This window comes from Danio rerio, chromosome 1 (genome assembly GCF_052040795.2).
Source record: "Danio rerio strain M-AB ecotype USA chromosome 1, GRCz13ab, whole genome shotgun sequence".
Classification (NCBI taxonomy): domain Eukaryota; kingdom Metazoa; phylum Chordata; class Actinopteri; order Cypriniformes; family Danionidae; genus Danio; species Danio rerio.
Window position 1 is genome coordinate 3,684,896 of NC_141021.1, and position 22,605 is coordinate 3,707,500.

A 22,605-nucleotide genomic window follows, 5' to 3' on the forward strand; every position below is an offset into this window, starting at 1 on the left:
AATAATATATAAATAAAAAAAAAAATACATAAAAAATATATATATATGTATATATTTCACCACGTGATATTTCAGTTTTGTGTTTTTAGTAAATCTGCAAAGGCAACGCAGTGGTGCAATAGTTACTGCTGTCGCCTCACAGCAAGAAGGTCACTGGTTCGAGGGTCAGTTGGCATTTCTGTGTGGAGTTTGCATGTTCTCCCTGTGTTCATGTGGGTTTCCTCCGGGTGCTCCGGTTTCCCCCACAGTCCAACGACATGTGGTACAGGTGAATTGGTTAGGCTAAATTGTAGTGTGAGTGTGAATGAGTGTGTGTGGATGTTTCAAAGAGAAGGAAGGGCTTATGTTGCGTAAAAATTGTGTTGGATAAGTTGGCGGTTCATTCCGCTGTGGCGACCCCGAATTAATAGAGGGACTAAGCCGAAAAGAAAATTAATGAATAAAAAAATCTACAAAAATGTCAACAATTCTGTTTTTTTCTGTCAATATGGGGTGTTGTGTGTACAATAATGAGGGGAAAAAGGAAGAAATGATTTTAGCAAATGGCTGCAATAAAAAAATAAAATAAAAAAAAGAGAAAAAAAGGGGGTCTAAATATTCTTCATACCCACTGTTAATAAAAAAATAACTTTTAAATAACTTTTAACCTTTAAAAGATTCAAGTACACCCCTTATTTTACTATTTCAAAGAAAGATAGAAAGAAAGAAAAAAGGCCCACAGGTAAATGTGGTTAGATAAATGTCCTGGGTTTTGACATCCCTCCTGCATCACTCCATCATCAGGTGTTGTTTGTGAACAGCATCAATTATCACTTCAGTAAAATGTAAATGACTTGTGTGAATAAACGAGTTCAGAATGTGACGATCTTCTCTGAGATAAAGCATGAATATGATGACAGTCACTCAGGTGAGGGGGATTCTGCTTCTACCCTTCTTTTTCTTAATCTTTTTTTATTTCACTTTAGTTCTCTTCATTTTCCTCTCCCTTTCTTCTTTCTCTTCCTCTGCCTTTTCCCTTTCTTCCTATTTCCTCTTCTTGGTTTTTTTTTGTTTGTTTTTCTTCTTCCATTTCTTCTTCTTTATTCTCTCCTTTGTATTCCTCTTCCTCCTCCTTTTCCTTCTTCTTCCATTTCCTCGTTTTCTTTCTCTTCTTCCCATTCCTCTTCTTCTTCTTTTTCCTCTTCTTATTGCTTCTAAAAAATCTAATGTTTTTTGTCTATCTATATGTGTGTCTTTGCGGTGTGTGAAGGACACGCACATATATTACTCTAGAAATTTTTTCCTCAAAACTATTTGCATTGATTTTTCACCCACAAAATAAATCTAATTGATATGTGTTAGCCCACAAACTTCATTTCAAAGCCTTTTGAGTCATATCTGCTATCCGTGTGTTATGAAGAATTGCTTAAATAAGTTTGAGGCCAACAAGCAACGGCTAAATAATCAAATCTCTTGTGCACAATATATATTTTTTAAATATTTATCAATAAAAATACTAAATTCCATGGCTGTCAATCGATATTTTTTTAACCTAAATACTCACACTTTTTTCCACAATTAATCGTGATTAATCACATTTAAAAGAATTTGTAATATTTTTGGATATTCAAATGTAAAATTAATGAAAACGCAAGACAAAAACTATTAAAATTCAAAATATAATTGTTTATTATAATTTTTGTAACACAGATTTCTTCATGTAAACAACATACACACAATAAACCATCAAGATCCTGGCTTGACAGCCATATTTATTACAGAAATAAAAACACAGGCATGTTAATGTCACTTGAATTTCAAAAAAATCAATGCCAATAAAGAAAAAAATGATTTCCATGTTGGATTCTAAGTGGACTGCAATAAAAAAAAGCCAAAATACAGGCATTGCAGATATGGAAAATTATAATTATTATAAAAAATTATTATAATAATAAAGTATTGAATGCAAACAATTGCACTCAAGGAAAAGTTGTATTGCTGTGAGTTAAGGACATTAATTATAAAGTAGAAGTCCTCCACATTTAGCCAGTTGCTAAAACAGTCCAGTCTGTTGACATTATCGGGGGACAATGTGGAACTTTTGTTTTGAAAGATGTGAGCTGAGAGTGAGAAAAGGCAGGATCACAAGCAGGATCACTGAATCAGCATATGCATTTGATGCTGCGACAAGGACGTAAGAAGCATCAAAGCTGTACATCAAAGGCACCCACAAGTAGTAGGCATTGTGTCACACCGAAGACTAATTCTTGCAAGAACTTTGGTCACACCACCTCTAAACATTTAAACAACTTTTAGGGATACGGATGGCAAAATCGGTGATGTTTAGGCAATTGTTCTTGTTGCTACTTGCTAGGAAACGCACACTCGTGCACATGATTAAGATAATTCTCTTATTAAGAGTCTACCATGTAAACAGTGAATTTTGATTACCTTAAAGGACCACCAAGTCACAAAATGCAGAGGTTTTTCTTTCCGTTGGCCATGCAGTACCAAATTCCATTAAAACAAATGTTGGAGGATTCAAAATTAAACATACAAAAGTAGATGAAACTCTGGAGGAAACGCTGGAGAGCCTGCTGATGCAACATTAATTGTTTCAACACTGAAACTTTTCTTTCTAAAAGTGTTTCCTTGGTCTTGTCCATATTTCCTTGAACACGTCAGCCACAACAGGAAAAAAAAAAAAAATGCAATTGCTTTAATTGATAATAATAATAATAATAATAATAATAATAATAATAATAATAATAATAATAATAATAATAATATATTGCTGTTTTGTTCTGTCAACAACTGAATATATATTTTTTTGTTAAAATAGTATTTACCATTGTCAAAGTATTTCCACATGTATTAAATATACTACTAGGTTGGGGTAAGGGTTTAAGGTGTAAGTGTAGTGTGTGGTTTAGTGGTCTGAGCACAGTATCAGTCTGACTCCAGATCAGCAGGGATTTATTAAAGCTGTTCCTCGGAGTGTGTGTCAGCCTCTATCAGTGACAGATCTTTGACTCCATCATTCTCTCCATCTCCTCATTCATCTCAAGCACATCTACACGCTTACAAATAACGCTGCCAGGAACAACCAAAAAAAAAAAAAAAAAGAAGAAGAAGAAGAAGAAGAATGTTTTTTCAACAGTAAAGACAGAAGATCATTTTTATTTTTTGGTCCACTAAAAAACTTTTACTTCATTACTTACACATTATAAATGGTCTCAAAAACATTGTGAATGTGCATATTAGTCAAGATTACAGTGTTTGTAGCTGTATTTATAAATGCATATTAACAGTGCAGCATGTCAGTTTGGCACCCAGTGGTTGAACTAGGTATTGCATGCCTGGTTCATAACACATGCAAGCGCAGGTTGCCAGATTGATGACATCAACAGGAGCAAGCCTGACTATCTAGCCTAAAGGCTGATTTAAGGCTCATTTAAGTCGTGTTCTAAATAAAAGCAACGGCATGCGATAGAAGGAATATTCCCCATATTAAAAGGAGTTTTCGTCCTAACTAACACCTCAAATTGATATATTAGAAATGTATTCTGTTTCTAACAGGTGAACAACAGGATAATCTGACAATGATCACCTCAGGTACACCTCATGTGCTTTAATGCAGTGTTAAATGCTAACAAAGTGAATTTGAATGACGTTGTACGTGACATTTATAGCCATACTATTGAAAGCAGCAGCGGACAGTTCACCTCAGATCTGGAAAATAAAATAAACCGTCTGAAATTGAACTTTAGAGCTGTGCAAACCAACACATATCAGTGATTCAGCATCTGCATTTAATAATGTTAAAGAGGTTTAATATGTAATAATTAGATTATAAATCTTACCATTTCGTTGAAGTGCAGTGAGAGCACTATTCTGTGCTTCTGAATGGCTGAATTTAACCCTCTGTTTTGTTTAGTCTGGTGCTAAATTGCTTATCACTGCAAAAAAGCGTGTTGTTAGGACACACCGTTGCAATGTAACCTGCTCACCAAATGTTTACACTCGCAATATTTATAATATTTGCTAATTAATAACCACCTCATGTAGAAACCTCCATGGTTTCTGCTACATTCTTTCTTGCGTGGCGGGGCGCCACATCAAAATTCATCCCGCCACGGCTATATTACAGCTTTTTATTCAAAATATTTAGTCGTTTTTTAAATAGCTGGTTAAAAATCGCACCAAAAACGTATGAAAAGGTAAGTGAATAATAACAGCGCAAACTTTTCTGTGACCGTGGTAGTGCTGTGCGTTCTGTTTAACCCTTCAAGGTGACGTGCTGACTGACTGACTGACATGTGCGTGATGCATGAGACCAGCAATGGCATATCGTTCAGTTATGATGAACACAGTTTCCATAATTATACTTTATTTATATATAAAGGTCTGTGGCTCTGCATACAATGGCTTTATCTTGCTGGAGTTTATAGCTGTTTCCCTTTATTTCTGGATGCATTAATGCCGCGGTCTGCTCCGCAAGTCTATCAGAGACATTCATAAATATTCTTAGCAAATCTAATAAATGTTGGAGACATACTCGGTACATAAACACACTAAATAACACTTCAGCCACACTAAATTGAGGCCGCACAAGAAAATCTGCACTTGAGCAGCGTAGATTTGAGGACGCGCAAGAAGTTTTGTGCACGAACAGAGGAAATCGGCACTCGAGCAGAGATTGACATGCTCGTAGGCTATTACATGAATGTGATCCCGACTTAATACTGCGCCCATGAGATTTGTCAATGAAATAACGCCACATGTAGTGGTAGATCTGTGTAAAATGCACAACAGAGTCTGCCGCCACAGCTGGAAAAAATCAGAAACACTGACCTCTGTATCTATATCTCATTTCGGAGTATGCTACAGTCCACCTGAGGTTGCATTTCAGTCAAGGACACATACTTTGACAGCCTTCGTGACTGAATGAATGAAATACGCTGTTTTCCACCAATGCAACCCAGGGGGCTGAAATATAATTGGCTAAAATGGCAGTGGGCAGGTTAAATGACCAAAACAAAGACAGACGTTTCAGCACACCATGCACATTTTCAAAGCAGAATATCTGACTTCAGCATTGTTTTACAGATAAACAATAATGTTCACAGCATTTTTTTTAAATATCTGCAAACATATTATGGCATTTTAGGTTTTAGAAGAGTCAAAAACATACATAAATACATCTTCTTTAATGTAGAGTTAATGCTAAATGAATAAGGAATTAACTAATGCTTAATAAATGACTCAGAATGTATCAATATTATGAAGTGTTACCGACTTTGATTAGCATTTCTTGAATAACAAGGAGCACATTTCCAGCTAAAAATGCCTCTTTTTCTTGGAGGTCTTGAGAGTGAGTAAATTACATGCAAACAGTGGAAGGTTTATGAAATTGCAGTGCAAAAACAAAAAGCATGTTCCCATCGCTCCACACATCCACACAAAACATTCAAGCACCTTCAAAAAGAATTCATATTTCTGTACCCCATATTGCAGAAGCATTCAGCATATCATGCCATTAGCCTGGTTTCCACACTATAATTTGCTGCGTCTCCGCTGCTGTAAACGCCATTTCAATCACACTCAAGTCAAAATAGCTAAAAAAGAAAACACAAATAAAGACATGTATTTATTAATAGGATTCCTGTTGTGCACCGGGAAAAAACAGACATATAAAAGGATTTTTTATATAATCTAGTTACATTTTCTGTGCTATATTAAAAAAAAAAAAACATTGTATTGTTGTAAATAAAAAAAGTTAAACAAGCTATAATGTATTGATTTGTATCATATTTAAGAAATGAAATAAAATAAAAAAATAAGTCTGAATGTCAGTGTTGTTTCGTCCCTAAATAAAACTAAACAAAAAATAAATAATACAATAAAAAAATAATAATAATAAATAAATAATACAAAAATAAATAAACAAACAAATACACGTTTAAAAATAATAAAGATGTATGATTTTTAAATAAATAAAATATATTGTAATATAATTAAATAACATATTAAATAATAAAATAAATAAAATAACTTGTAATTTTTAATAACATTTAATTGAAATATATTAATACAATTATACATAAAAATAAGGCTTAATTCAAAGAATTTTCTAGAATTCCACCAAGATAACAAATACATTTTCTCATTTTTTTATCCCCTTTTTAAAATGTAATAAAATATTAACAGGCCACATTCATCAAATCTGACTGTGCAAAACTATTGTAGTCTTTTGAAGCCATGCGATCATTACTCTTTAGGAATAATTCAGCAATCTGTATCCCACGTGAACACCCATAATCATACTAATAGAAATTCTTTACTTTTTAATAAATTGCATCTTTAGTTTTGGCTTCATTTTCAGATCACAGATCTGTAAATATGGACTGAAGGTGCATATATTCCTGATGTGTGTTAAATGTGGAGATCATTTTCAATGTAAGGCATGAATGCTCTTCTTTCTTCATCAGAAGTGCCACACAATGCATTAGTAATGGGAAAGCGAAAGCTGCTTGAAAAGATCTTTCTCCGTCTCTGCGGAGCCTTTTGAAGCTCTTTAAGAAAGATAAAAAAAAAAAAAACTCCTGAGCGTCCTGAGATTTGACAGTATGTTAATGAGTTCACTTGACCATTTTGAGCAGTCTTCATTGTCAGAAAGAGAACAAAGGATGAAATGAGGGATTCCTCTGTATTTATCCTCTCTTGGCCTTCTGAGATGAGGATACACTAGAAAAGAAGGTGCGAATTTAATATTTTAAAAGCTCATGTACTGTAGACAAACACTAGTAAAAGCCTGGAACGAGAGGACTTGTACATCAAGAGATCTTGGGTTTGCATCCCGGACGAGCCCCCAATTATTGAAGTTTTAGTTGATATTAGTAAATGAATCATCTAACATTAATAATATACACTTATTTTTACAGTGTTATTTTTTCATTTGTTAATATAAATAAAACCAATATGTCACAGTGCATTAACTAAAGTTACCAAATGTTTACCCATAGTTTAAATAATGAAAAAGTAAGTTGAAATGAATAGTACTAAATGTCCTACAGTCCAGAATTGTAAAATAAATTAGCATTTTGTGTAGAAAAGTCAATATGAAAAGACATTTACAAGACAACACAGTAAAACAGAGTTATTTGCAAGTAAAACAGGATATTTGATATATAAATATCAACCAAAACTGTAATAATTGGGGGCTCGTCCGGGATGAAAACAAAAGACCATTTGATCTCTACGCAAAATATATATATATATATATATATATATATATATATATATATATATATATATATATATATATATATATATATATAAAATATATTTTGCGTAGAGATCAAATGGTCTTTTGTTTTCATCCCGGACGAGCCCCCAATTATTACAGTTTTGGTTGATATTAGTAAATGAATCATCTAACATTAATAATATACACCCCTTTTTTTACAGTGTTATTTTAATTTGTTAAAATAAATAAAACCACTACGTCACAGTGCATTAACTAAAGTTACCAAATCTTCACCCATAGTTTAAATAATGAAAAAGTAAGTTGAAATAAATAGTGATAAATATCCTACAGAGAAGAATTGTAAACAAATTGGCATTTTGTGTAGAAAAGTCAATACGAAAATTAATTTACAAGGCAATACAGTAAAACAGAGTTATTTGTAAATAAAACAGGATATTTGATATTTTTTTTTAACTATTTTGCGTTGAGATCAAATGGTCTTTTGTTTTCATCCCGGACGAGCCCCCAATTATGGTATTTTTGATTGACCGTAGTAAATGATTTATCTAGCATCAATGATGTGCACTTTACAGCACTTTTCTTCTGTTGCTAAATTTAATGAAATATAATTGCTAGTTCACTGTGCATCAACTAAAGTTAACAGATGAACAGTTTGAATTATGAAATGGATGTTAAAATAAACATTAATGCTTGCCCTAAAGTCTGATGAAATTATACAAAAGTGCATTATGTCTAGAAAGGTCAGCATGAAATGGCATTCACAACACATAATACTTCTGCAATGCCAAAAATTCCTGAATAAAAAAGGATATTTGTGAATAATTACACTGATTTTGCATAGAGATAAAGAGATCTTATGTTTACATCCCGGACAAGCCCCCAGTTATGGTATTTTTGATTTACAGTAGTAAATGAATCTAATATCAATAATAATAATAATAATAATAATAATAATAATAATGTGCATTTTCATATAACTTTCCTTATTTTGCTAATGTTAATAACAAATATTTGCTAGTTCACTGTGCATTAACTAAAGTTAACATACGCATTGTTTAAATTATGAAATGAATGCTGAAATGAACATTAATGCTTGCCCTAAAGTCTGATGAAATTATACAAAAGTGCATTATGTCTAGAAAGGTCAGCATGAAATGGCATTCACAACACATAATACTTCTGCAATGCCACAAATGCCTGAATAAAAAATGATATTTGTGAATAATTACACAGATTTTGCATAGAGATAAAGAGATCTTATGTTTACATCCCAGACGAGCCCCCAATTATGGTAGACTTGGCTGACAGCAGTAAATGAATTATCCAAAATTAAGCATTAGTTTTCTTTTGTTAATGTAAAATCTTACTGTAAAATGATGTTAGAGCATTTCATTTGACGCCCTGAATCAGACATTTAGTTTCATTATATATTTAATGTGACTCTGTAACCAAGTATAAATACACTGTAAATCAAGACATCTTTATACATTTTTGTTAAGGTGCGTTGTACGCCATTTCAGATGGAAACGAACAACAGCAGTACATTTAAAAAGGCTGAAAATACGAAGTAATTTAGGTACATGGTACCAAGACATTTAAAAAGCAGTACATGACATCAGAAATATTGCATCATTTCTATAAAAAAAGAACATGTGCTGTGCTCATTTATATGAAAGTTTTTCTGCCATGGGAAAAAAATTACATTAAAAAGGTGAATTTTACTGTTCTTTCTTTTTTCTTCTATCTATCTGTCTGTCTGTCGGTCAATCGGTCCGTCAATCCGTTGGTCGGTCTGTCTGTCTGTCTGTCTGTCTGTCTGTCTGTCTGTCTATCTATCTATCTATCTATCTATCTATCTATCTATCTATCTATCTATCTAGATGAGAGTCATATTTCTGCGATATAAAGTCAGAATAACAAGAAAATCAAATATAAATATAACGTGCTATATAAACATTATTTCTATAAAATTGTTTACATCTTTTTGACATCTTTTATTTTTTACAATCAGTTTTTTAATCTCGAAGTTACAAGAAAATATTAAATTTAGAGTCGCAGTTACTGTTAAATAAACATATGTTGGTTTGATTATTTTTGTTTGTTTTTTTGTATTTTATTTACATGTTGTTACATTTTATTAAATAAAAAAAAATATTATTAATTTTGCCAATTTATCCCTTGGCAGAAAAAAAGCTTCCATATGTTTCAGCGCAGAACGATATTGGATACATTGTACATCACTAAAGAATTAAATTAATTCATTTCTCTCTGAAAGTGTTACTCCGAACCCTGTAGAAAAGACATTATTCAAGGCAGTAAAGTATTGGCAGAATTTTTAGTAGCCTGCTATGTTGATGATAAAAACTCTTTGTGATTAAAAAAAAGGTTTATAAACAGTGTTGCTTCGTATTTTTTTTACTCTTAGTTCTTTTTACCACCTCCAGTCCTAAATGCATCAAAGCCAGTTTAGCCTTTCTTGATCCATTTCCATTAGAGCACATCTCTCTTTCTTTCTTTTCTTTTTTTGTTTTTTTTTTGCTGGAATTTCAACCTCAGTGTTTTTAAAAGCTGACACTTTTTCTTGTCTTTCCAGAAAACAGTGGGATAAAGCAGTCTTCAGGCTGGGGTCTGGACCCAGTTGGCTGACGTTACCCTGACAGGAGCACAAACACACACATCCAGACCAGAAACAGCGGGAGGCTTCGTGCTTCTCTTGCGCCAGAATCCATCCCATCAAAGGCTTTGGTTTGTGGGTGATGATATCTGTGATTGTTGGTATTTTCCGGTGTCACTGCAAGAGAAAAGAGCCAAAATGAAAGCAATTCCACTGTATATAAACTAGCCAGAGGGCTTTGTTGAAGGCATGTGTTTTCAGGATGATGAGGAATGATGATAACGGATCAAAAACATTTCAACATCACTATCAAGTTCCTTCTTCTGAGTCATATCTACTGCTGTCTTGAGAAGAGCACACTACTAATATTGCTAATGGAGAATATAGACACTCAGCCTAATGTCACTATAAAATCTAAATATACTCTTCTTATTTGTATATGTATCTGGTAATGCTTAATATAAATAATGGATCTGTGCAATTATTTTACAAACATGAATTTGCCCTCATAAACTTTTATTAAATACCATAACTGTCGATTCCCCTCAAAACGACTTCACTTCTATTCACATGGAATGTATTTAGGGCGGAGTTATCAGTTATTTGGGGCGGGGCTATCAGGGTGTTTCTTGTTTCTGCTCTGAATTCATCCATTCATCAATCTTTCCTTCATTTTTTTTAGCAATGCCGTTCTTACAACAATACAATTGAATCCCAAAGAACAAAATCATGGACAACTTATATTCTTATTGCAGGACTGTTTCAAGTCACAATGGTGGAATAAAGGACAATAATTATTAATTAGTTCATGAATTATCTTAATTTCCATTTCATTATGACTTTAAAAGGCAAAAACTACACTTTTATGATAAAACATGACTAAATTTTCCATCATTTAATGTGAGAGCAAGAATGCATATCATAAAATGCTACTAAGATTTAAAATCTGGACAACTGAAAAAAAAAAATAAATAAATGCTCTATGTTTTCAGTTTTATTCAAACTAAAATCAGGGTTTTTTTGGTAATTCATGAATGGAAATGTACTTGTTTATTACTTTGCCATTTAAACACAGCTGTCTTTGCAACAACAATGAAAACAACAACGTAATCTTCATCATCAACAAAAACAACAACTTCAACAACAACAACAACGTCATCATCATCATAAACAGCAAAATCAACATTATCATCATCATCATCATCAAAAACTTCAACTACAACAACAACAACAACAACGTCATCATCATCATAAACAGCAAAATCAATATTATCATCATCATCATCATCATCATCATCATCATCATCAAAAACATCAACAACAACATCATCAACAACAGCAACAACAATGCCATCATTACCATTAACAACAACAGCATCAACAACATCATCATCAACATCATCATCATCAAAAAGCATCAGCATCATCAACAACAACATCAACAACAACAACAGCAACAATGTCATCATCATCATCATTAACAACAGCAACAACATCATCATCAACAACAACAACAACAACAACAACAACAACAACAACAACAACAACAACAACAACGTCATCATCATCAACATCAACAGCAACATCATCATCATCATAAAAAACATCAACAACATCAAAAAACATCATCATCATCATCAATCATTAACAACAGCAACATCATCATCATCATCATCATCAACATCAACATCATCTACAACAACAACAACAATGTCATCATTACCATTAACAACAACAGCATCAACAACATCATCATCAACATCATCATCACCATCATCATCATCAAAAAGCATCAGCATCATCAACAACAACATCATTAACAACAACAACAGCAACAATGTCATCATCATCATCATCATCATTAACAACAGCAACAACATCATTAACAACAACAACAACAACAACAACAACGACAATGTCATCATCATCAACATCAACAGCAACATCATCATCATCATAAAAAACATCAACATCAAAAAAACATCATCATCATCATCAATCATTAACAACAGCAACATCATCATCATCATCATCATCATCATCAACATCATCTACAACGACAACAACAATGTCATCATCATCATCAACAACAACAACAACATCTTCATCATCACAAACATCAACAACTACAACAAAAACAACATCATCATCATCATCATCATCATTACCACAGAAACAACAACAACAACAAACCTCAACAACCAACCACAACAACGTCAACATCATTATTAACAACATCATCAAAAACATCAACATCAACGACATCATCATAAACAACAACAACAACACCAACAACGTCATCATCATCATCGTTAACAACACCAACAACGTCATCATTAATAACAACAACGTCACTATCATCATTAGCAACAACAACATCATTAACAACAACAACAGAAAATAACCTCAGTGTCTGAGACAGTTGGTTCTCTCCAAACTCCGCCTTTCCAAGTACAATACATGAATTGCTAATTGGTCGGATTGTCTTGCGGTGCTTTGATTGGTCAGATGGCCCATGTGATTAGACAGAGGGGCATGATTTTATTATATATCTTATTTTTATGTATTTTCTTATTGGGTGCTCTGCTCTGACTGGTCAGATGGCACAGTCTGTTGTGAATAACTAAACAGTCAAGCGGTTCTCAGATTGGTCAGATGACCCAGTCAGTTGTGATTGGCTAGATTGTCAGGATGTTCTCTGATTGGTCAGGTGACCCAGACTGTTCTAATTGGCCAGAAGGCCCTACTCTGCACTGATTGGTCAGATGTCACAGTTTATTGCGATTGCTCCACGACTTAAAACACATACTGGAAAGCAAATGTCCATTACAATTTCTGAATACCACCTCTCCCTTGCTTGTAAACACAGGTATATGAAGAGCAATGATTGTGTCAGCTTTACAGTATCAATTCAAGCTCAAGTCCTTATTTTTGGAGGTGCAATGAAGTGTATTTTTCATGGCAGCAGAAAAGTGTTTTCTTGACATGTTGAAAACAAACCAAATCCCTCCAAACTGAACTAAATCTACAGTGTTTGAGGGACACAGTAGAGATTATTTGTGTACAGACAATACAGATTGTAAGGGGACCAATAATTAGTTACTGATAACACGATTCAATTGGTTCAGAATCACATCTTTATTTTGAAAGACAATATCTTAATTTCTTGACCCCCTCAGAAGTAAATGTTCAAAGATTTCATATGGGTCACACCTTTTAAAAGGTACACATTCATACCTAAAACTTACTCTACTAGTGCCTAAAGTGCACCTCAACGACAGTTTTCTTAGCTTTATTTTTGAGCCTGTGCACTTTAATGAAGAAAGCATCCATTTTAATGCATCTTAAAAGTCCTACTATTTTAAATTGCAAGCTAAAAGCATTTTCAACAACAACAACTAAAAAAAAATGTACACTTTTTATCATATATCCAAATGGATGCACATATCAGATGCTTTCACGAAAATCACAAAGTGCGCAATGCATAGTTTCCCATTGTTCCTGCCAGAGGAGCTTCACGAGGAGCCAAAATCTACAAGCTTTCCTCAGCAGGATCCAGCAGAAGAGCTCTGAAACCTTTCCAACCATTTTGTTTGTGCGTTGCACACATTTCTCACACTGACGAATCATTCTCGACAGCTCACATTTCCTGGCATCGGAATGGCTTTGGGAATATTTATCTATCTACGAAATGTTTGAATTCAGTTGCCGAAGTGTAATCCATTAACTGAGTTTTTCGAGTTACGTCACACCATTAGAGAAACAACCATTAGAAGCCGATAGAAAAAGAAAAACAACCAGAGCAGAGAAATATATAGATTTTTGACAAATGGTAGCATCATTGCGCATAAAACTCTACCTATAGCTGTCACACTGTCCTAACAACACGCAACGCAATAAGATTCCAGCAACAAGTAATTTGTCTGTCTGCCAGTGATGCAAAGTGACAGACTCTTTTTTAATGTTATTAATAGGCTGCTGAGTGACTGATGTTGCAGTTCAGATCTGCTACAGAAACTTCAAGCACCAAATACAAATATAAAGCAAAATACCTCGTGGGCTGCATGCTATATGAAAACACTTGTTGAAGTCAATACATTTATTGACAAGGGCTGTTTCTCAATATGCGTTCTTCAGCGGTCTTGCGTTCTCGTGTTCTCGTGCAACTTCATCATCAGCTGCCTAAGTTCAGTTCCAATACTCAAGACCGCAAGTACGGAGGACCCGTGAAACTTCCCGCATGTGATCTTGATATCGAGGACGCAACGATGCAGACTTGAGCACCGAACTTGCTCTGGAAGTCCCAGAAGTCATTGCGACTGGAGGTGGGAAGCGCAGCATTTTATTTAGATTTATTATTAAAGTTCAGAGATATGACTTATTTACCTCAGGAGTTTCCCTAAATGAAACAGTGAAAGTAAACATTACCATGGACATCTTAATAAAGGAATAAACACATTAAGGGTGTTTGTTTGCTGAAATAAATGTTTTATTTATATTGTGCAACATATTCATAATGTTTTTATGCAAAGTATATATTTTGAAAAGGGGAAAATCAATAAATCGTTGTAAGAAGGCTGTAATGTTTAAATAATTAACCATTTAAAAGACGTGAAGGTCACATGACCATCAGGAAGAACGCAGCATCTCAATTCTCAAAGTACGCGTTCGTTCTTCCGAGGACACCTGGCAAGATCGGTCTCCACAAGAACACAAGTCTGTTCTCTGCGTTCTTGGAATTGAGAAACAGCCAAGCACTTGCAAACAACTCATGTTTGCCGATCGCTTGCTAACAGGAAGTGATAACCTCATGGGCAGTCAGCCATTTCATACAACCACAGAGATGTCAAAATGAAAGTCCCAAACCAAATAAATTCACAAATAATACATGCTTATAATATAGCTTATTTTCTCAACAACAACAACATGATCTTAGAAAACATAAAAAACTTATATACATAATATACAAAGTAACAGCAAACAGTTACACTCAGATTGGTAGCAATTGACACTGAATAAAGCACACAATCAGTACCTGAGGGGATCTTTGTCACAGTAGAAATTTCCGACTGTCAGCTAAGACACTGCTTTGACACAATCTACATTGTAAAAGAGCTATACAAATAAAGTTGAATTGAATTGAATTGAAGTGTAATCCATTGATTAATTTATATATTTCTTTTTTTTTTGTGGTACGTCATACCATTAAAAGAACAACCGCTAGTCATCCGAAGCCATTAGAAAAAAAAACAGCCAGAAAAAAAAAAAAAAATTGGCAAATGGTAGCATTATTGACCTATATAAATCAACCTATAATTGTCACACTGTGTCCTAAAAACACGCAATGTGAAAAGATTCCAGCAACAAGTAATTAGTCTGTCTATACTAAAAGCAACGTGAAGCGACAGACAGAAACATGTAAATACCAGCCAATGCTCTCTGAATTTGATTGTTAAACGTTTTAATATAATTAATACATATTAAACCTCTTTTTAATAATATTAACAGGCTACTGAGTGACTGATGTTGTTGGTTTGCAGTTCAGATCTGCTACTTATTTTATTTTCAAGATCTGAGGTGAACAATCTGCTGCTGCTTTTAGTAGTTTGGCAATAAATGTCACGTAAAAGGGTATTTACAGTATACTTAAATTCGTAGCATTTGACACTGAATAAAGCACACAATCAGTACCTGAGGTGATCTTTGTCATAGTAGTTTATGCTCTTGTTCACATCACGGATATAAAAACGGTTTCCAAAATAGAAATTTCCGACTGTGACTAAGAAACGGTGTCTGTATGCCTTTATACCGTTTCTATTCTAATTTGCAGGTTTACGTGCAATTAAAGTATAAACTGAAAAATGGATGAACAGATTTCCCAGCAAATATTAGTCTATGCAAAAGACAGCAGATATAAAAGCAGAGACTTACAAGCTATAAAACAGCCACCGAAGAATAAATCTTGGAGGAATATCCACAAGATGAATGTAAACAGACAACAACACCTCTACTACTTCTGATACCACTATACCAACGACATCTACCACTACAGAATCTACTACATTAAACTTTTATTCTAGCCGAAAGAAAACAAATAAGACTTTCTCCAGAAGAAAAAAATATTATAGGAAATACTGTGATTCCTTGCTTTATATAAATAATCTAAATATATTAGAGAAAATTGTGAAAAAGTAAAAAAAAATCTAATAATTTTGACTTAAACTCTCTATAAAGCAAAATACACAGTGCATTCACTGTATATTTTAGATATAGTGATAGAGCGTCTGGTCTTTGCTTGGGTTAGCAAAAAAACACCAACATGCCTCCCTCAGAGGCATAAATCATGCTTGAGCTTTTGTCAAATAAATCCGTGTGGACTGAAATTAAGCAGGAATCGATCGGCTGCTGTGGCGTCCCCAGACGGACATTTTAAAGGGTCTAAATGTAGGATATTTTGGCAGAATGCTCGAGACATCGATCCTCGTGTGGCTTCAGAAGGATCTGGATGGGAAGTGCAGCATCTGATATGACACAAAAGTGAAGGAAAACATGCCAGTGGCGGTGGAGGTCTAAATCCTGCTCAGTCTTCAAAAAAAAAAACAGCCTTCAGAAAAACACACTGAACAAACGCTGATGAAGAGTGTCATCTGTACACTATCACAGATCTGCACAACACACTGCACTACCTGAACCACATACAGAAGGCTTTTTGAAAGATGATGAAGGGATGGGATCATTTGTGACCTGTCGTGTGTCTGCTTTGTGTTGTTTTTGATACATTTGCAGGTTTAAGGAAATCGATTCTGAAATGAAGGAAAGGTTTTTTCTGTATGCATGTTTTTTATACATGAACTAATCAAATAAAAAAAAAAATAATAATACACTCAATATTATTTGTACAGTTAAATATAACATTAAAATATATGGCATTTTAAAATTATTTTTATCCAAATGTTTTTGGATGATAAAATATAATATAAAATATAATATGATATAATATAATAGGTAACACTTTACAATAAGGTTCATTAGTTAATGCATTTACTAACATGAACTAATCATGAACAACACATGTACAGCGTTTATTAATCGTAATTGAACATTTACTAATGCATTATTAACATCCAAGTCCATGCTTGTTAACATTAGTTAATGCACCATGAGTTAACATGAACTAACAATGAACTACTGTATTTTCATTAACTAACGTTAACTAACATGAACAAATACAGTAGTAAATGTGTTGTTCATTGTTTGTTCATGTTAGTAAATGCATTAATTAACATTAACTAATGAACCTTATTGTAAAGTGTGACCATATAATATAATATAATATAATATAATATAATATAATATAATATAATATAATATAATATAATATAATATAATATAATATAATATATGCATCAAAATCAATTTAAAAATAAAAAAAATATTAGAAACTACAGCAATTACATATACAATATATATATATATATATATATATATATATATATATATATATATATATATATATATATATATATATATATATATATATATATATATATATATATATATATATATATATATAGCTTGTGCTAGTAATAAATATGATAGTTCTATTTTTTAATGAAAATATGTTTGTACATACATACTTTAAAACAGCAAGAGAGAACTGGTCTCTGATTAGCTGATGTCAAAGACTCTTTGTCCAATCACAGACTCAACTTGAGCAAGGCGCCAAGACATGCCTTTTTATTATATAAAAAAATAAATAATAAATTAATTAAAAAAGAAAAATCCCCACAGAATATAAAAACTAACTTTATTTATTTTTAAATAAAACTTTATAACAAAAATGTATTTATTTATTTGTTTATTTATTTACTTACCTACTTTTATTTTTATACGTTTATTATGGTGAAAATATGAACAACTGTATAAACTAGACCAGTAGCAAAAATCCTTAATATTGATGGATGCGTAAAGCCGCAACACTTTTAAATGAAAATAAACAAACAAAAACAAACAAACAAATAAATATATAAAATTTAACAAATAAATAAAAAAAACTAATAAAAAATGAATAAATAAATAAACAAATAAGTAAGTAAATAAATAAATAAATAGATAAATAAATAAATAAATAAATAAATAAGACACACATAAAAATTGTAAGTTTAATTAACACTGTGGCCACATTTCCATATAGTATTGAAAATGACACTTAACATTGGCTAAATATATTTATTATTATATATTTTTCTTTAAGGAATCATATCGAAGCGGCAAATTCCAGTATTGAGACTACAGTAGAGTGGTGTTCAGTGCAGATGTGCTGGTCAATAATACAGTGATCTGTGCGCTCCTGCTGATGGTTTTGTGCACTCAATCTGAATACAGAAGAGAGCGATGCACTCAGATGTGCTCAAGAAAGCCAATCACAGCAAACTGATGGATCTCTGCGCCTGCTTTAAGGGCTCGATCAATTTCTTCCCAATTAGAATTGAGCTCGGCATCTGAACAAAACGACCCGGTGATCACTTTTAATCAGCTGTTAATCAATTAAAGTCACATTTACATTTGTCGATGCACATTTGCTAATGCACAGGGTCGCGGTGCAATCAAGCATGGCAGAGGTTTGAATTAAGCATAGCAAAAGTTTTGGGCAAGTACCTAAATAAATAATGCTGAGAATTAAGCATTTGAGCATTTTTGAAAATGTTAAAGGAAAATATTATTTTAAGATAATAAGATAAGAAAAAATAATAAGATAAATACATCATCATCAACAAATAAATAAATAAAATAAATAAAAAATATATGTTTTTATATTATATTATATTATATTATATTATATTATATTATATTATATTATATTTATCATATTATATTATATTATATTATATTATATTATATTATATTATATTATATTATATCACGTAATACACTTATATATAATACTTAGTATTTATTTAAAGTACACTAATAAAATACTATAATTATAAATGTAAATAAATATTTAAACAATTGATAAGTTATTTTATTAATTAATACAAAAATTAACAAATTGATTGACTGATTAACTAAAAATTTGTGTTATGATATGTATTTAAAAATGTATTGTTTAATGTTAAGTAATACACTCTTCATAATACATATTTATTTGAAGTACACTAATATAATACTTAATACTTAATAATAATAATAATAATAATAATAATAATAATAATAATAATAATAATAATATATTAATAATAACAATAAATTATTAAAATTGTATTCATGTTTTTAAATAAATTATTTTTGTTAAATCATAATTAATTAATTCATTAAATATTAAACTTATTTTAAAATGAATATATAGTTCATAATATAGTTATGAACTAATAGTTAAAATTAAGACTTGCTATATATATATATATATATATATATATATATATATATATATATATATATATATATATATATATATATATATATATATATATATATATATATATATATATATATATACTATGTTATATTATATTATATTTAGTATATTATATAATAAAATATATTATGTCAAATAATACACTTATAATTATATATACTATCTATTTATAATAAAAAAATACAATAATTTCTTAATAATAATAATAATAATAATAATAATAGTTTACTAAATATATATAAATATGATATATATAAATATAATATTTTACTAATCGTAGTAAATAAATAATCAAATAAATAAATAATTATATAATATATATAAAATTAACATTTTTAATTTTATTAATATTAATATTATTAATATTTAATACAAGTATTATAGCTAAACCAAATAATAACACTCAAACAAAACATCTGCATGAATTAACAATAATTTAAAAGTACTGGAACAGTATCCTAATATTTTCATCCCAGCTGTTTGACGATCATTTCCTCCAAACGACGTCACGTTTATTTTAATGATATTTCAGTGCTATTGAGTGAGATCTGGCGATGCCATAAAGCAACAGAAAGCTGCTGCACGTGTGAACAGCAGATGTGGTATAATTATTAACAAGTAAGCTGTTGTTTTTACAGCAGTTTATCAGGTTTCATGTGTGAGGGTGGCTCATAAGACTATGAAGGTGTATCATAAGTGTTAATAGGTTGTATTAGTTTTAGCTTCTATTCTTGCTTATCATAATAAATGTTAAATTTATCTTATCTTTTTTCTAAAATCAAACAGCTGATTATTTGCTAAGTTGCCCGTTGGTCTGCTCTCCTGAACTGATCCAGTGGTTTCCGTCTCCGTCTCTGTTTATTGCCTGAACCTGCGATGCTTCAGGCCTTTCTTCTTCAGGGACCCAAACGCAAACGCATGTGTCTGTTTGAGCCTAAACAAACGCTATAAAATCAGCTTTATCACCACAACAGGTTCACACAATGCAGCAAAGACAAAGTTGGAGGCTGATGTAAAATCAATGCAAGTTAAATCTTTGGGACCTCAGAGAACAATGATCAATAACACAACAATGGCCAGAAAAAAAAACACACAGATAAAGAGGGTGGAAAAGAAAGTAGTGCTTTCATACAGAACAAACCAGTGTTGGGCACGTTCCTTTAAAAAGAGTAATGAGTTATAGCTACTTGTTACTTCTCTCAAATAGTAACGGAGTTAGTAACTGAGTTACATAATTATAAAAGTAACTCTAAACCAGGGAAAGTAACTATTACACTACTTTAAAAACATCTCATTTGTCAAATTACTACAAAATAAATATAAAACATTGTACACTAGGACGATGCAGTGGTGCAGAAAGTAGTGCTAGATTGGTTAATCGGGAGGAGCGGGAGAACTCCCGGTGGGCCGGTCCATTTTTGGCCGCGAGGGCCGGTGTCCCTAGCTCAGGGGTCAGCAACCCGCGGGCGGCTCTTTAGCGCTGCCCTTGTGGCTGCCTGGAGCTTTTTCAAAAATGTTTGAAAATACAAAAAGATGGGGGAGGTTAATATATTTTTTTTTGTTTTAATATGATTTCTATAGGAGGACAAACATTTGTAACGTTTTCAAATGCTGTCAAAGTGTGTAGAATTAATATTTAATTTCAACATTTCTGTCAACGAAGATTTGCGTCATAGCCTGCGACACAGGTTTCTATCAGCAGGGTGGGATGCCAGGCAGGTGGCTGTTGTAAACAAATCAAGGACATTAATTCAGTGCCAGCATACTCAATTGCCTGTGATGTGACCCATATTCAACGCGTTTTTTTGCAGGTATGTGAACTCTGATGGGCCGCGAAAAGACAAGAGACTGTGCTGAAGTGTTTTAATGACAACAAAATAAACACCAACCACCTGATTTCAGTGGCTATTTAATCATGAAGGCTCATTATGTATTTGTAACCAACAGGCTAATATAGCTAATATAGAAACATACAGCATGTGTTTCCTTCATTATAAGGCTTATATAAGGCTTTACATTTTTTGTGGCTCCAGACATATTTGTTTTTTTGGTCCAATTCTCTTTCAACATTTTGGGTTGCCCTAGCTGCTTGCTGCTTGCACATACAGTGAAAATTCCTTGCTCTGTTAAACATCATTTGCGAAATATTTGAAACAGAATAACTGTGCGTGAATAATTCTGACTGTAAATAGTCAGCGATGAAGATATTTCCGGCACTGAAGTATATTCTCAAACTAAAGTCCTTTGTTGCTGCAGGATTCGTTCATATGTTCTCCATGAAATAATGTGCCAGGAATGTAATCTCTTGGCGGAGAAAACCACACAAACCGGAAAGAAGCATTTACATACAGTATGCAGGAGTAATTGAGCCAAACAAATAAAACACTAATCGCACACGGCCTTCAAAAAACACGCAGTATTGCACAGCAAGATATTATTGATGATGTACTTTAAAGGTAAAATGCAATTACAAGATATTCTAGACATCAAGATCTTTATGCAATACATAACAGTTTGCAACTTAATAACATAATAACTGTATTAATATAAACATGGTGCGTATATTTATATTGTACTTTTGTCAATTTATTAAAAGTTAAAGTCCATATTATAACAATAGCTTTTGTAAAATAATAGAAAACAATATACAAATAAAATAAACATGGGGGAACTAGCAAACTCCACACAGAAATGCCAACTGACCCAGCCAAGGCTCGAACCAGCAACCTTCTTGCTGTAAGGCAACATTACTAGCCACTAAGCCACCCAGTATGCCATCTTTTACAAGCAAAATGAGAATTGTTTCACACTTAGATTCATTCAAAACCCCATTCCTTTGCATTTCATAGTTATTAGATTTGAACTCCACAGTCTAGGCAGTGTTTTCTCATTAACCAGGTTGTTCATGTGTACCAAACCCCACAAACACACCAACATATTTCCAACATGAAGCCATTTTTTTCACTAATGCATATGTTTCCGCACCAGAAGAAACTTCAATTGCCTGCATAAAAATGACTGTCCGGATAAATGATGCAACTGGCCTGCAACAGAGCAGATATTCACTCTATACGGAAGCATTTGCTCATGATGATCTGGTCAGTCACTAACATGTTGCAAAATAATGTCTGGATCTAGCAATGAAGGGAGCAGAAAAACCAAGGTGAATTATACAATATTGCTATTCAAAATATCATGCTTGCCACAATCTGTCATGAGAGGCACATCAGGGGGTGGCTGTGGCATTAAAATCATGGTTTCCTGCTGTTGGGGAAGAAAAAGTAGGCTAGAGATTCTCCCTCCAAAAAAATAGATAAATAAATA

At 32.4% G+C, this 22,605-nt stretch overlaps 2 protein-coding genes across 2 annotated transcripts in view; one reads left to right on the forward strand and one right to left on the reverse strand.

Moving 5' to 3' along the window:
- Positions 1-8,662: 8,662 nt before the first annotated feature.
- The window catches only part of gpc5a (glypican 5a), a 298,845-nt gene continuing 284,902 nt past the window's right edge, over positions 8,663-22,605 (reverse strand). The window contains exon 8 of the mRNA XM_087235920.1: positions 8,663-10,040. Within this exon, the coding sequence (XP_087092046.1) occupies positions 9,898-10,040 (143 nt within the window). The 3' untranslated portion in view covers positions 8,663-9,897. The remainder of the gene's footprint in view (positions 10,041-22,605) is intronic.
- LOC147846646 (uncharacterized) lies at positions 9,787-15,501 on the forward strand. The gene is made up of 2 exons (XM_087236621.1): positions 9,787-13,806; positions 15,272-15,501. The coding sequence occupies exon 1, from the start codon at positions 11,211-11,213 to the stop codon at positions 12,093-12,095; it is 885 nt and encodes a 294-aa protein (XP_087092747.1). The 5' UTR covers positions 9,787-11,210; the 3' UTR covers positions 12,096-13,806; positions 15,272-15,501.